The 13,752-nt window shown below is 58.3% G+C and overlaps 1 protein-coding gene across 1 annotated transcript in view; it reads left to right on the forward strand.

The window, feature by feature from the left end:
* LOC103351332 (uncharacterized) overlaps positions 1 to 7,216 on the forward strand; it is a 32,477-nt gene extending 25,261 nt beyond the window's left edge. Inside the window, exons 13-17 of the mRNA XM_089313633.1 lie at positions 923 to 1,315; positions 1,880 to 1,918; positions 2,468 to 2,593; positions 3,704 to 3,784; positions 5,052 to 7,216. Coding sequence (XP_089169759.1) covers positions 923 to 1,315; positions 1,880 to 1,918; positions 2,468 to 2,593; positions 3,704 to 3,784; positions 5,052 to 5,261 — 849 coding nt within the window. The 3' untranslated portion in view covers positions 5,262 to 7,216. The remainder of the gene's footprint in view (positions 1 to 922; positions 1,316 to 1,879; positions 1,919 to 2,467; positions 2,594 to 3,703; positions 3,785 to 5,051) is intronic.
* The last annotated feature ends 6,536 nt before the right edge of the window (positions 7,217 to 13,752 follow it).

The raw sequence follows: 13,752 nt of genomic DNA on the forward strand, positions 1-13,752 counted from the left end.
ACCCTGGGGAGACCAGAAGGGCAGCAGGTCCCTGGGCTGACCCAGGAAGTAGCTCCTACACACAGGCACCTTGGGAGAGTTCCGTGCTGGCTTCCAGGAGGGTGGGTGGCGGGAGTTGCAGAGTGGGGAGGTTGTCTGTTAAGAGCAGGGTCCAGGATTTCGGGGGAAGCCAGCAGCCCTGAGGGTGTCCTAGACATAGAGCATCGGGACGGTTCCACCAGCTGCAGTCAGGACGTGTGTGCCTCTGACTCAGTGTCCTGCCGGTGACCCGGCCCCCAACCCACTAATGACCCAGGCCCTGTGGCTGTGCAGAATCTGCTGTCATATTGCAGCTGCCTGCAGCCTCCTCCCCGCCTTCCACCAGCCTCTGCCCGCAAGCACAGACTCCTTTCTGCAGCCTTGCCTCTGCCCCTCAGCTCCAGCTCCAGCTCCCTAGGTGGGAAGAATGAGCAGGAGGGCGGCGGGGGCCCTGCCCCATGGCCCACGTGACCTGACCTGGGCTCGCCCCTTCTCTCCCTGCACACTGCCACGCACCCACAGGGAGAGCTGATCCTATCCCTCAGCAAAACTAGAAACAGGCTCAGAGGGGTGCTCAGGCCAGGAAGTGTGGAGAGAAGGCCTTGGAATGTAGCCCCAGGTCTGCTGTCCCGCACTTGGGCCCACGCCTCTCGGGGGCCCAAAACTCAGCTGTGTGTGCTCCTGGGGCTGGTGGACCACACCAATCCCAGGAGAAGAGTGACAGCTAGGCGCTCCCACCCCGGGGACATGCCATGCCCTCACGAATCCGGGAAGACGTGGGAGAAAGGGGAGTGGGTGGTGGGGATGCCTATGGGGGGCTTCCAAGGAGAGCACAGCCTTCCCTGGGCCTCAGCCACAGCGGCCGTGAGCGCCGGCTGGCTGCATGGTGAGCTCTTTCTTGCAGCCTGTTCGGAGAACGACCACCGTGCCTACAACCATCAGAACCACGACTACTACGAAACCACCTCCGCCCCCGACGCCCCCACCGACTACAAAACCAACCACCATACCTACTACAAAGCTGACCACCACCACGACTCCTACCACCACGACAACGACCCCTCCCCCACCGCCTCCTCCTCCGCCTCCCCCTCCCCCTCCTCCACCTCCTCCTCCTCCCCCTCCCCCACAGACTACAGCACCCCCAAAGACGAAACCCCCCAAGACCCCTTATCCACCAGGCAGCACCGTAATCACCGTGCCTCACCCCAGCCTAGCTTTAGTGATCACCACATTCGCCCTGGCCTTGGCGCTGATCTCAGTGCTGCTGTGGTGGCTCTGGTGGCTGTGCTGCAGGGTGAGTGCCCCCTCCTGCCCAGCTGGGGGCCCAGGCCACACCCACTACAGGGACCTGCACCTGGCCCGGCCCCTGAGCCTGCCTCTGGCCAGTGTCCCAGCCACTCTGTGGTCATCTCATGAGCTGGTGCAGTCACAGATATTGTCTTCCCACTGTGGCTGCACCTGTCTCTGAGTCTGGCCTCACTCTGGCTTCCTGCCCAGGCTGGTCCCAGGAACTTGGCCTGGGACACCTGAACTCTGGACCAAGGTCTACTCTGGTCCATGAAGAAGGGCCACCCCAGTCCCTGAGACCAGGGCTAGCTCTCAGCAGCCAGTGGGTGACCCCTGTGGGTGTCCTGGGAAGTCCTGAGGGCCCCAGATGGAGGGGAAGGCAGGCCATGGAGGATGAGGAGCCCCCGGGGGAGGGGAGGCCTGACACTCCTGGAGGTGGAGCCTGCTGGGCACAGCGCCACAGGTACGGGGTGCCAGATGGACACCTCCAAGGCCATGCCCTGTGCTGCTGCCCCAGACAAGGCTCCCACCCATCGGCATGCCGCCCCCATTTTTGTCTCTAACATTCTAGAAAATCAGGAAGCCACTGCCGCCACCACCCCCAGAAAAGGTCAGTGTGGATTTGGTTTTCATTTGTTCCCTGCCTGGAGAGGACGGGGACCCTCACCCACAGCATCCTGAGGCCTGGGCCCAACATCTCCCTCCCAAGGGGCAAGGGGTGGCCCCAGGGTCTGGGATGCACAGTGATGTCCCCGGAAGACCCCTCCAGGCTCCCAGCATGCCCAGACAGGGCACAGAAGGAGCAGGGAGGCAGGAGCAGGACAGGGGGAGCTGCAGTGTGGGCTGGCAAAGGCTTGAGCCAGTGTCTGGGACCGCACAGCCTGTAGGCCAGGCCTCAGACAGCAAGGGCGGCCCCAGGACAGGCAAGAGTTTAGGAGCCGAGGCGCTGGCATCTGGGGAGAGGCCGTGGCAGTGCTGGAAGAAGGCTGTGGGAGGTCCTCACGTAGGGCTGTGCCCTGTGCTGGGTGCAGCTCCTCGTGCGACCTCCACTCAGCCCAAAATATAGAGGATCAGCCAGCCCTGTGCAGTCATGGGACTCCACGTCCCTGCTCCCCGACAGCCACGGGCAAGGAAGTAGACGGTTGCATTTCTCTTCTAGAAGCCCAAGAAAGTGCCTCCTCCACCGCCCCCGCCCCCGCCCCCGCCGCCCCCCGTGACCGTGTGTCCCACAGTGATTGTCTGCTGCTGTGCCTGCCAGGGGGTGTGGGTGAGCAGAGTGTCCCAGGTGAGGAGGGTCCTGCGGGAGGGACAGGACCCAGGTCTGGGGCTGCGTGCTTGCCCCTCACATAGGGAGATCGCTTTGTTCCCATGGAAACCGCCAGGCCCACCCAGGGGAGGGACCACAGGATGCTGAGGAGCTCTGCCCCCAGGGCTGTCCCAAACCAGAGCCTCCCCTCTGGCAGGGCCCAGGCTGTAGACACGGGGCTGACCTCGGTGTCACAGGGGATGTTGCCAGCTTGAGCAGCGGTTAGGTGTGCAGCCCTTTGCTAGCAGGTGTGTGCGTGAAGCTGTCCTGCTCACAGGCCGTGCAGGGAAGGGGTACATGTGAGGGCCTCACTGTGCGCTTCCAAGCCTGATGCTCGCCAGAAAGGCCGGGCCCTGCCAGCTCCGGCTGTAGGCTCCTTAGGCTGGGGGGAAACAGCTGTCCCTGGTCTTGATGCCTGCTGAGCCGGGGGCACTGAACTACACCAGTTGGAGGACACAGGACCCTAAAAGGCCATCACGAATACTGTGCATACAGGGATGGATACTTGGCAATAAGTGGGGTTCTGGCATACTCCTGGGAGCTCCCGGCTCCGCTGCCTGTCCCCTGACCATGCTGGACACAGACAGCCCAGCTACACCCACCGGGGAGGGAAGCCGACCACTGCCCAGGCCTATCAGCCTGCAGGGCGCGGCCCTGCCCTCCCCAGGGCCCCACAGGGCTCCTTCTGGCCTGGGCTCTGCTTCCTCCCCTCTTGCCCCAGCTGTCAGACACCTGCCTGTCCCCCCGGCATGCACAGGGCCCCTACCAGGCTCTCCCTGTGCCGACCCCAGATGCAGGCCTCCTCCCCCTTCCTCCCGCTCCTGCCCAGGCCCTGATGCGCACCACGTGCCCCCCGTCACCCACGTATCCCTCCACTGTGAACTTCCCCCTCAGGCCAGTCCTGAATTCCCTGCTTCCTGCTCCAAAGAGGCTGCTTTGTTCCAGACCCAAACTGCGTGACGGGCAGCCAGCACCCCATAAACACGCAGGCACCGGCCCCGCCCAGGAGGAGGCTTCAGCCTGGTCCCAGGATTCTGGAGGCGGGGTCCGTGCTCAGGGGGCTTGCTCATGGCCACGTCTGCTTTTCAGGGCACCCTGGACGGCTTCTACAACTACATCCAGCCCACCTGCCACCCTTCACCGATGATGTTGTGCCGGGCCAGGGGCCAGGTGAGCCGGGCTCAGGGATGCTCCCCGGGGCACAACAGCCACTGCTTTTGCCCTTGACACTTGCCCGCTGGGACCATGGCTCAGAGTCAGGGCTGGCAGGTGCCAAGAGGAATGCCCTGGACACAAAGCTGACAGCTCCTGCTCATTGCCCCATGCATGGCCGTGGCCAGTCCTTTGGGGCAGCAGTGCTGGGGACGTGGTAGCAGCTGCTTGTGGCCAGCACTGACCAGCCCAGGGCCCTCCCCCTCCCTCATGCCCAGATGCTGAAGGGGCGTGCCCACAGCTGGGAGGCACACAGCAGGGAGGCAGGAACCCCACACTCCAGAGCAGTGCGGGGGGCAGGCAGCACTGGGAGGGCCTGGAGGAAGGCAGTGCACCCAGCCCAGTGTCACCGTGAATAGAGCCAGGGACAGGTGTGTCACTGGGAGGCCCACCTGCTGTGGCTGCCTGTGCACCCCCCCCCCCTCCGCCTTTCAGTCCTGGAAGCCCCTGCAGGGTTTGGATGAGGGCGTGGGGGTCACTGTGTCTCTGCTCTCAGCTCTGACTCAAATGCAGCTGGGCCTCAGCTCTGCACTCAGCGCCCAGTGCCGGCCCCGCACGCCACAGGAGCCTCATCCTTTGCACCTGTCGGGGGCTTCGGCTCCTGCTCATCTGAAAAGCACTCACTGAGCAGAAATCAAGGAGCGCCCAGGGCTCAGCTCCCTGCCGAGGCTCTTGAACGTCCGGACCCCTCGCCTTCCCCAGTTCTAGAGCTCAGCCCCTCCTTCCTTGGATGCTGGCCCCTCTGTCCATCCACAGAGACAGCCATGCAGAGAATTCCCTGGTCTCCATGCCACACTGGTCCCAGGCTCTCTTCTCTCCTGTCCTCAAGCTTCCCTCTGCCTCCCCCTGATGGGGACTTCTGGTATTACATCAGCACGCCCACACAATCTGCTCCAGCAGCCCAGCCCAGGTTCCAGAGCCACAGGCACCAAGCACCTCCCGCCTGGCCAGGGACTTGGACACAGGTTCTCAGCATGATGGACGGGACATCGTTCTGAGCTTCTACTCAGCCTACCAGGAGGGACAGGTGTTTGGCACCTGTGCTCGGTCAGGAAGGAGGCCTCCAGGCTCGGGGACCACCAGCCCCGGGCCACCAGGGGCTTCACCAAGGTCCAAGCTCTGGGTCCTGATGCTCCTGCCCCATCCCTTTGACCCGCCCACCACTGCCTTCTGGCCCAGTGGATACGCCAGCCCCAGCCCCCTCTCTCTGTTCTCTTCCCTCCAGGAGAGGTGGCCCAACCTCGCCCTCATGAAGGCCCCCAGCAGCTCCAGCCTCTGCCTTCAACCCAGCCTGGAGAGTCTCCCCCTCATCTGGTGTCCCCAGTGCCACCACCTCCCAGACAGGTGCGCCAGGCCTTCCGCCAGGATGCTGCCGCTGCCCGCTCCCCAGAATCAGGCTCTCTGCAGGAGCACCTTGTCCCTGCCTCCCCTGTAGCCCGGCCTCTCGGCACCCACACCCCAGATGAAGAGGCTTTGCTTGCTGAGTGTGATGTGCGCACGAGTCTTGCTTTATGGGCAAAGCAGTAGAAGCTTGTTGCCAGTGGCCAGGGCTTGTCACCTGGGGAGATGCTGCACTGTGGGAGACGACCTCTGGGTGCACCTGCTGGGACAGGGCACCTAGTGTGGTGTGGCCTCAAAGCATGGGTGAGCCTCTGTCCCAGCAGCCCTGTCACCGAGGGCTGGGGACAGAGAGATGTGTGCTCCGATCTCTGTGAGAACAGTCCCCAAGCATCTGTGAGATATGAACTTGACCCTCATCTCCCACAACCCCTAATGTTCCAGAGAAGCCTTCGAATGCCTAGTGCTGGGTGCTTCATGGTAGGGTCTCATGGTATGGCCACATAAAACTCTGAGTCAAGGAGGCAGCGAGGCCACCTCCCTCAGGAAGCCAGACCTCCTTCCTGACCCCCACACTGTCCCCACATGCATGGGCACTCGGGATCTCGGGATTCCATCCGCTCAGAGAAGCCACACTGTGTCCTTCTTTCTTTTTTTTTAAAAAAAGCTTTATTATTTATTTGAATGGCAGAGGTAGAGAGGGACAGAGAAGTCTTCCATCTGCGGGCTCACTCCCAGGTGGCTGCATTGGCTAGAGCTGGGTCAATCCAAAGCCAGGAGCCAGGAGCGTCTCCCAAGTTTCTCATGCCTGTGCAGGGGCCCAGCCCCCGGGCTGTCCCCTGCTGCTTTCCCAGGCGCATTAGCAGGGAGCTGGAACTCTGGATCTCTCCTGGGTCTCCTCCCAGCTCTGGCTCCACAGCTGTGTCTGGGGCACACTCCTCCCTGGCCCCGCCCGTCTCCACCCACACGGGAGTTCCAGGAGGGCTGCTGTGGGCTCCATGTGGACAGGGTGTGACAGGCTGGGGGGGCCTGGGGTAAGGAGGGCTCCATACTCACGAGCTCCCATAGGCAGGGGCCGCTCACTGTCTAAGCCACTCCAGAGCAAGTGTGGGCCGAGGGACCCCCAGCTGCTGAGGCCGCGTGCACGGTGCTGCCCAGTGGCAGAGAGGCAGTGACAGCCCCTGCACAGCCTGTGCACCCCTGGGGAGGAGGTGGCCCAGAGCCTCCTGGGGGGAGGGGTGCCTGCAAACAGAGTGTCCTCGAGTCAGGGGAAGGCAGCTGGGGGCCACGTGGGGGAGCTGAGGAGGGTGCAGCAAGCGCCCAGTGTCCCAGGCAGTCCCTGGGGAAGGCCACGCCCACCTCAGCCCCAAGGACACAAAGTTGGCTTGGCTTGTGCTTCCTGAGCGCCACCACAGAGGTGCCCGGTGCTGAGTGCCGTCGGATCCTAGGCTCTGACCTGAGTTTCTAAGCTCTGCTCTGCACCACCCGGGCTGCAGAGACTCCTGGCTCAGGCGGTGCGGCTGCCATACTGGCTCTGTCCACAGTAAAGAGAACAGGGGCTGCCGGGGGAGCAGGTGTTTGGTCAAGGTCACACAGCCTGGGTGTGCCTGAGCCGGGATCCCCGTGTCCACGCCTGGCTGTGGGCATCTCTTAGTCCAAGGTCGGTCCACACCCCTGCGCACCTGGCCAGGCTCCGAGCACCGGGGCTGCTGCTGTGTCCATCTGCACACTCCAGAGTTCCTGTTCCCTGAGCCCACCCTGCATCTCACTGTGAGCCCATGTGGGACAGCTTAGGGCAGGGTAGCACACACACACCTGGTGCTGCGCCCAGAACTGATACCAATTTCTTCACCTCAGGGGCACCCAGGAAAGTTGGGTCTGTAATAGCATTTACGCCTTTTGTCGTGAGGATGAAATGAGAGGGTGCATGTAAATACTCAGATACTCAGAATCAGCGACAGGTGTGATGCTCTTGATGTAATCTGATCGAAACTGGTTTTCCGGGTTGGCCAGTGGAACTGGGGGTCTAATGGTGCTCATCGCCGAAACTATTGTCTGAAACAGAGTGAAGAAAAGAAAGATGGATAAACATAGTGCTTGGGCTCTATGGACGCTACTCTAAGATGTATTCACTTCTGTCTCCACAGTTTTAGGGTGCAGAGTGCTTCAACTTCCTAGGAAGCAACCATTACGAAAGGTGCTTACCACAATTGCGTCTTTAACATCTTTCTGGATGTCCAACATTGTCTGTTTCTTTTCCTTGAGTTGAAAGAGAATTGGTATTAATATAAATTTCCCCTTAGCACTGATCTGAATCAACTGAGTAGGATTTTAAGTTTCCCACTGTGGAGTGGGGCTAGACTGGTTCACAGATGGTTTCCACCACCCCAAGACAACAGCTGTGCAGTTTTTATCTGGGAAAGGAAAATACTGCCCCTTTCTAAACTGAACTCAAAACAAACTTCAATGTCTGCTTTCCAACAGTCATTTTATAATCGATAGCTTTAAATAAGTTACTTCAACTTTATGCAAGTTTCTTCAAAAGGCGGAAAAATTGCTAAGAATACTCCATATAAGTACAACTTCAGTTATATTTGTAAATACGTTTACTTCAATCTCTCCTGTATGTTGTTACATACACACTGAAGTAGACTCAAGCTAATGATATGATGGAGGAAAGTGTATATTGAGGTGCAGTCACTCTCCATGTCCACAGTCAGAACCTGTGGATCAAGAACATTTGGGGGAAAAACACTGGGTCTGTACTGAACCCGTACCACCTTTCCCCCTTGTCATCATTCCGTCCTCAGTAAGCAGCTACGCACAGGGCGTTTCCACTGTGTTAATACTGGACGTCATCCAGAGGTGCCTTCAAGTGGGCAGGAGGAGGCGCGTGGGTTCTGTTCAAACAGCGCAGTGTTTTACATAAGAAAATTCAGCAAACCCAGATCTGAGGGGTCCAGGAACCCATCGCCCATCAGCACTGGGGAAAAACTGCGTTCATGGTGGGCTCAGAGCAGTACCAGTATTGCAAACCAATAGCATAAGAATATCGAATATTTTGTTAGTCAAGATTTTTTTTTTTTTTTGGACAGGCAGAGTGGATAGTGAGAGAGAGAGAGAGAGACAGAAAGGTCTTCCTTTACCGTTGGTTCACCCCCCAGTGGCAGCTGCTGATCTGAAGCCACGAGCCAGGAGCTTCTCCTGGTCTCCCATGAGGGTACAGGGTCCAAGCACTTGGGCCATCCTCCACTGCACTCCTGGGCCAAAGCAGAGAGCTGGACTGGAAGAGGAGCGACCGGGACAGAATCCGGCGCCCTGACCAGGACTAGAACCCGGTGTGCTGGTGCCGCAGGCGGAGGATTAGCCTACTGAGCCGCAGCGCCAGCCAAGATACTTTTTTTAACCGAGATATTGTCAGAAGAGTTTGCCTGGGTACGTTAAATTCAGCAGCAGATTCGTATTCTCCCTCACCTACCCCCGCCCCATCCAATGAACTGTTCAGCCACATTGATATACAGGATCCTCATCTGTTTGATAGTGCTTTTCCTGGACTCACCAGCCCCTACAGACAGACAGACAGACAGAATGTTGTGATGTGCGTCCTGACATTGTTGCCCACCCTGCTCACCCTGAAACCTGACCAAGCGAGTTTTCCCCTAAACAGGGGGCTATCGCGTCCTCGCTGCTCCTGGCTGCAGGAGCTCAGCCCCGCACCGTTGGGGCTCGGCCGGCCCTGCCTGCTCTGCCCCGGCTCGTCCTGTTCCCAGCGGAGAGTTCTGGGGGGGCCGCGGGCTCCGCCGGGCTGCAGCCGCCTTGCGCCCTTACCCAGCAGCAGCAGGCGCTGAGTCGCTTTGTAAGCCAGGCGCTCTTTCTGCAACTGCTTCTCCATCTTTTTGTTGGCCTCGCATCGTTCTTTTTCATCGACACCCTGGTCTTCTGTCATCTTGCTGTTGCCCAATCACCCCATGCCTGCCCGCTGAGACTGACTTCCACACTGTTAGGAATGCGTTCAGAAAGCACCAGAGAGGCGCAGCGATTTGTGCATCTGGCACCGATTCGCTCCTCCTCGCTGCTGAAAGAACGGCCTCGTCTCTCGGTGTTCTCCGATGGAAACCGACGTTTCTTCTCCCACCCACGGCCCGCTGCAAACTCCCAAGTGAAAAGGATGCAAGGAAGACGCGCCGAGGGAAAAAATGCTTTTTAAAAGACTATTAAAAATCTGCAGGATAAACACTGTACAATGAGCGGAGCCGGAGAGGCGCGGGAGTCGGCTCCGTTGGCAATAGGCGTGCGGCACGGTGCCCTGGGTTTTTCCCGCTTCCCTGCGCCTCGCTCAGTATGGCCCAGTGGGGGGCAGTGCGCACGCTCAGAGGCTGGGTCCCCGCTAGGAACGTGTCCTAGCACAGCGCAGAAGGAAGGAGCGTGCCACCGGGTCCCACCGGGGTGACTACGGGCACCTGCAGGACCGGCTTATGTCCCGCTCGGCCTCTGCCATTGGACCCACGCTCCCTCCGGGGTCCGGGGCTTACACGGCGGAAGAAGGATAGGGGCTGGGGCTGCTCCGAGGCGGCCGCACCGCTAGTCCCGGGGCCCTCCGGCTCCCCAACAGAGCCAGGCGGGTAGAAAGAAGGACAAGGGGGGTGCTTACACGCTGCGCGCGTGGGGTCCCGAGCCCGCCGCCCGCTCCTGCAGCCGCGTGGCTCCCTCGCGCCGGGGAGAGTGCAGTGGGCGCGCGCTCATCGCCTTCGCCGGGGATCATGCACACTGTATCAGGGAGGAGGCTCCCAGAGGCGCCCCACTCGCACCGCCTTTGTTCCCTCGAGGATCACTGGAGACGCAGCAGCCCACCCACGCCGCTGCCTCCTTCGCCGCCTGTCTACCTCCAGCCCCTGTTCCTCCTCTGCAGCTCTTCCTGACACCTTCTCTAGAAGACACTGTGGCCTCGAGCTTAGCCTTGTGGCAGAGGAGCGAGCGAGGGCGGGAGACTGCCACCTGTTGGCCTTCCCTGTGGCTGAGGCCGAGACCCCTCCCTTCCTGGCAGGCAGGGCTGGCAAAGAGGTCCCTGGGCCCGCGTCCGGGCAGCGGTGGAGACCACGGTTCCCGCGCACTCAGCTGCTGCAAGGTCATGGTCTCTAGCTGGGCGGACCCTGTGCTCCAACCCCCACCCTCCACCCTGGCCTGGCTTTCTCATCCTTGGTTCAGTTGTATTTTTGAGGCCCCCACTTTTCTCTAAACTTTCATGTTCAGCCTCACTTGGCCTTCTCGCCCCCAGCGGCACTGCCCCACGCTTGGCTTCTCCGTCGCAGGTCACAGACTCCGGCCCTGCCTCCCCAGGACTCACCCCCTTCCCGCCCCTGCAGTTGTCTCCCATCGCCACCTCCTCCTTCAGCCTCTGTTCTTTCTACCGGCTTGGGTCTCTCACGAGTATAAACACATTCAATCCTGTCCCGTTTTAAGCCAACAAAACCTTCCCCCTCGGGCCGTGTCCGCTTCCTCCACGGTTGCCCTCCTGCCCACTGCGGTGCAGAGTTAAACAGGGCACCTGACGCTGCCTGGCCTGCACATCGTACTCCCTGTTCATACTTCAGCCCCCTACAGCCTGCCTTTGGCTCATGCCTCCCATAGAACATTCTTTCACCAGCGTCCTCCATGCCCTCCTAGGGCCTAAAAGGTCTTAAGGAATCTTGGTCTCCACTGCCATTGACTTCTCCCTGGGGGTTCAACTCCTTTTTGAGACTGGGTGCCTTTGGCTACCTCCACACTGCCCTTGGGGGCTCCTGGCTCACCTCTGGCTGGGGTAGCTCAGTGCCTGGGTCACCCAGCACAGCCTCTCTCCCCTGGCACATGTTCCGGGTGGGCTGACTGTACCCTCCACACCCTGACCACACAGGTCTAAACCATGGCCGCATCAGGTCACCAGCCCAACGCCCCCAAGGGGCCTCAACTTGCCAAGCATGGTTCCAGCCCTGTTGGAAGTACATGGGGAGTGAACCAGTGGCTGGAAGCTATCTACTTTTCTGACTCGCTCTGTCAAATAAATAAAATAATTTGAAAAAGTGGATGTTTTCATGGGATTTGTCTTGTCCTCTTCTTTCTGGCAATTTGTATAAATCACGGCATTGAAAAAAGGGACAGGTATTTGGTTTAGTGGTTAAGATGCCCTCAGTCCACAAAGGAGAACCTGGGTTCGCTACCGAACTCTAACCCTCGAGTCCCACTTCCTGCTAATGAAGTTCCTGAGAGGCAGTGGGGATGGCTTAAGTGGTGGCTCCCTGCCACCCACACGGGAGACCAAGGCTGAGTTCCTCCCTCCCAGCTTCAGCCTGGTCCAGGCCTGGACATTGCAATAACCCTAGAAAACAGGCACTATTATCACTATTATTTTAAGAGGTTGAGTTTGAGGGGTGTCTTTACATACACCCTTGCAATCTGGTTGTGACAATTGCACAGTACCTGCAGTGTGTACCTCAACATCCCACTCAACCCTAAAACATGAAAGTGCTTTCCAGGGCTGGAGTTTGGGCACAGAGAGTTAAGCCAGTGCCTGCAATACCAGCATCCCATAGCAAGTGCTGGTTTTAGTCCTTGCTGCTTTGCTCCGGATCCAGTTTACTGTTAATGTGCCTGGGAAAGCATCGGATGATGGCCCAAGCATTAGGGCCCCTGCCACCCACATGGGAGACCCGGATGAATTCCTGGCTCCTAGCTGTGGCCTGGCTTACCTCCAGCTATTGCAGCCATTGAGGGAGTGAACCAGATGATGGAAGATCTCTTTTTCTCCCTGTCTCCCTTACCCTCCATCATTCTGCCTTTCAAGTTAATCAGTCAACAAATCTTTTAAAAATGTGCTTTCCTTATATAGTGGGCTTCGAAGAGTTTAGGGAAAAAAGAAATCAAATGACAATTTGAATTTCCCATGAACTTTCTGAGGCCCCCTTGTATAATAATGAAAATACTTCTTATGGAAAAAGCAAAGTCAACCTTTTTCATTTTTAAAGTTTCTTTTATTTGTTTTTTATTGGAAAAGGAGAGAGAGACCATCCATCTGCTCCCCAAATGCCTGAAATACCCAGGGCTGGGTCAGGCTGAAGCCAGGAGCCCAGAATTCCATCCAGGTCTCCCACACTGGTGGCAGGGATTCAAGTACTTGAGCCAACATCTGGCCTCTCTGGGTGTGCATTAGCAGGAAGCTGGGTCAGAAGTGGAGCAAAGACTTGAACCCAGGTACGCGGATACAGGCACATACAGGCATCATGAGCAGTGTCTTAACTACTGTGCACAACGCAACTCAAGCCAGTGTTTATTATCAAGCAGGAACTCCAGACACTAAAAACATTTTTTTTTTAAAAACTCACTCACCTGCCCTTTTCTTAGAAGTCTGGTCTTAGAAAGAAAGTGATTCAGGGGTCGGTGCTGTGACTCAGTAGGTTAATCCACCTGTGGCGCCGGCATCCCATATGGGCACCCGTTCTAGTCCTGGCTGCTCCTCTTCCAATCCAGCTCTCTGCTATGGCCTAGGAAAGCAGTAGAAGATGACCCAAGCCCTTGGACCCCTGTACCCGCACTGGAGACCCGGAAGAAGCTCCTGGATCCTGGCTTCCAATCAGTGCAGCTCCAGCCATTGCAGCCATTTGGGGAGTGAACTAGCAGATGGACGATCTCTCTGTCTCCCCTTCCCACTGTCTGTAACGCTCTCTCTTAAATAAACAAAAATCTAAAAGAATTGTTAAAAAAGACTTATTTTAAAAAAAGAGAGAGAGAGAGAAAGACAGTGATTCTTATTGAGGCCGGTGTTGCAGTGCAGTGGGTAAAGCCATTGCCTGCAGTGCCGGCATCCCATATGGGTTCCGGTTCAAGTTCTGGGTGCTCCACTTCTGATCCAACTCCTTGCTAATATGCCTGGGAAAGCAGAAGAGGGTGGTCCAAAAACAGCAGAAGATGGTCCAAGTGCTTGGGCCCCTACACCCATGTGGGAGACCCTGGAGGAAGCTCCTGGTTCCTGGCTTCGGATTGGCCCAGCTCCAGCTGTTGTGGCCATTTGAAGAGTGAATCAGTGGATGGAATCTCTCTCTCTCTCTCTCTTTCTCTCTCTGTAACTCTGCTTTTTAAATAAATAAATATGAAAAAGTTATTTTTATTATATTGGGGGTGGGGGGTACAATGAGGAAGGAAGAACAGGTAGAAACTTCTCGACATTCTTGGGCTGTGGGCCCAGTGGCCACCTGAGGTTCTGCCCAAGGGTTGCCGAGTTAGGAGGCATTGTACTGGGTGCTCCCTTGATGTCTGAGAAGGACAGTGGCCCGGGGCTGCAGAGGGAATGCTCACCAGTCAGGAACCTGACCTGAGTCAAGCCGCCAACAGCCGTGTCTCTCCAGAAGGTGGGGTACCCGCCCCACTGGCCGCCCTTGCCTCCAAGCCCAGGTCCCAGGTCCCAGAAATGGGAAAGAAAGGCTGCTGTGGGACTCACTGAAGTGGGTCCTTCACTGTAGCTCTGGCCAGGGTTGAAGGAGGAGGTGTTCTGATCGCCAGTGTCCCAGGAGCCTGAACCAGGCCAGTCCTCCGGACCTGCTCCTCTGAACTGTGCG

This window comes from Oryctolagus cuniculus, chromosome 15, assembly GCF_051225735.1.
Source record: "Oryctolagus cuniculus isolate XC-2025 breed Fujian yellow rabbit chromosome 15, ASM5122573v1, whole genome shotgun sequence".
In the NCBI taxonomy this organism is placed as follows: Eukaryota; Metazoa; Chordata; class Mammalia; order Lagomorpha; family Leporidae; genus Oryctolagus; species Oryctolagus cuniculus.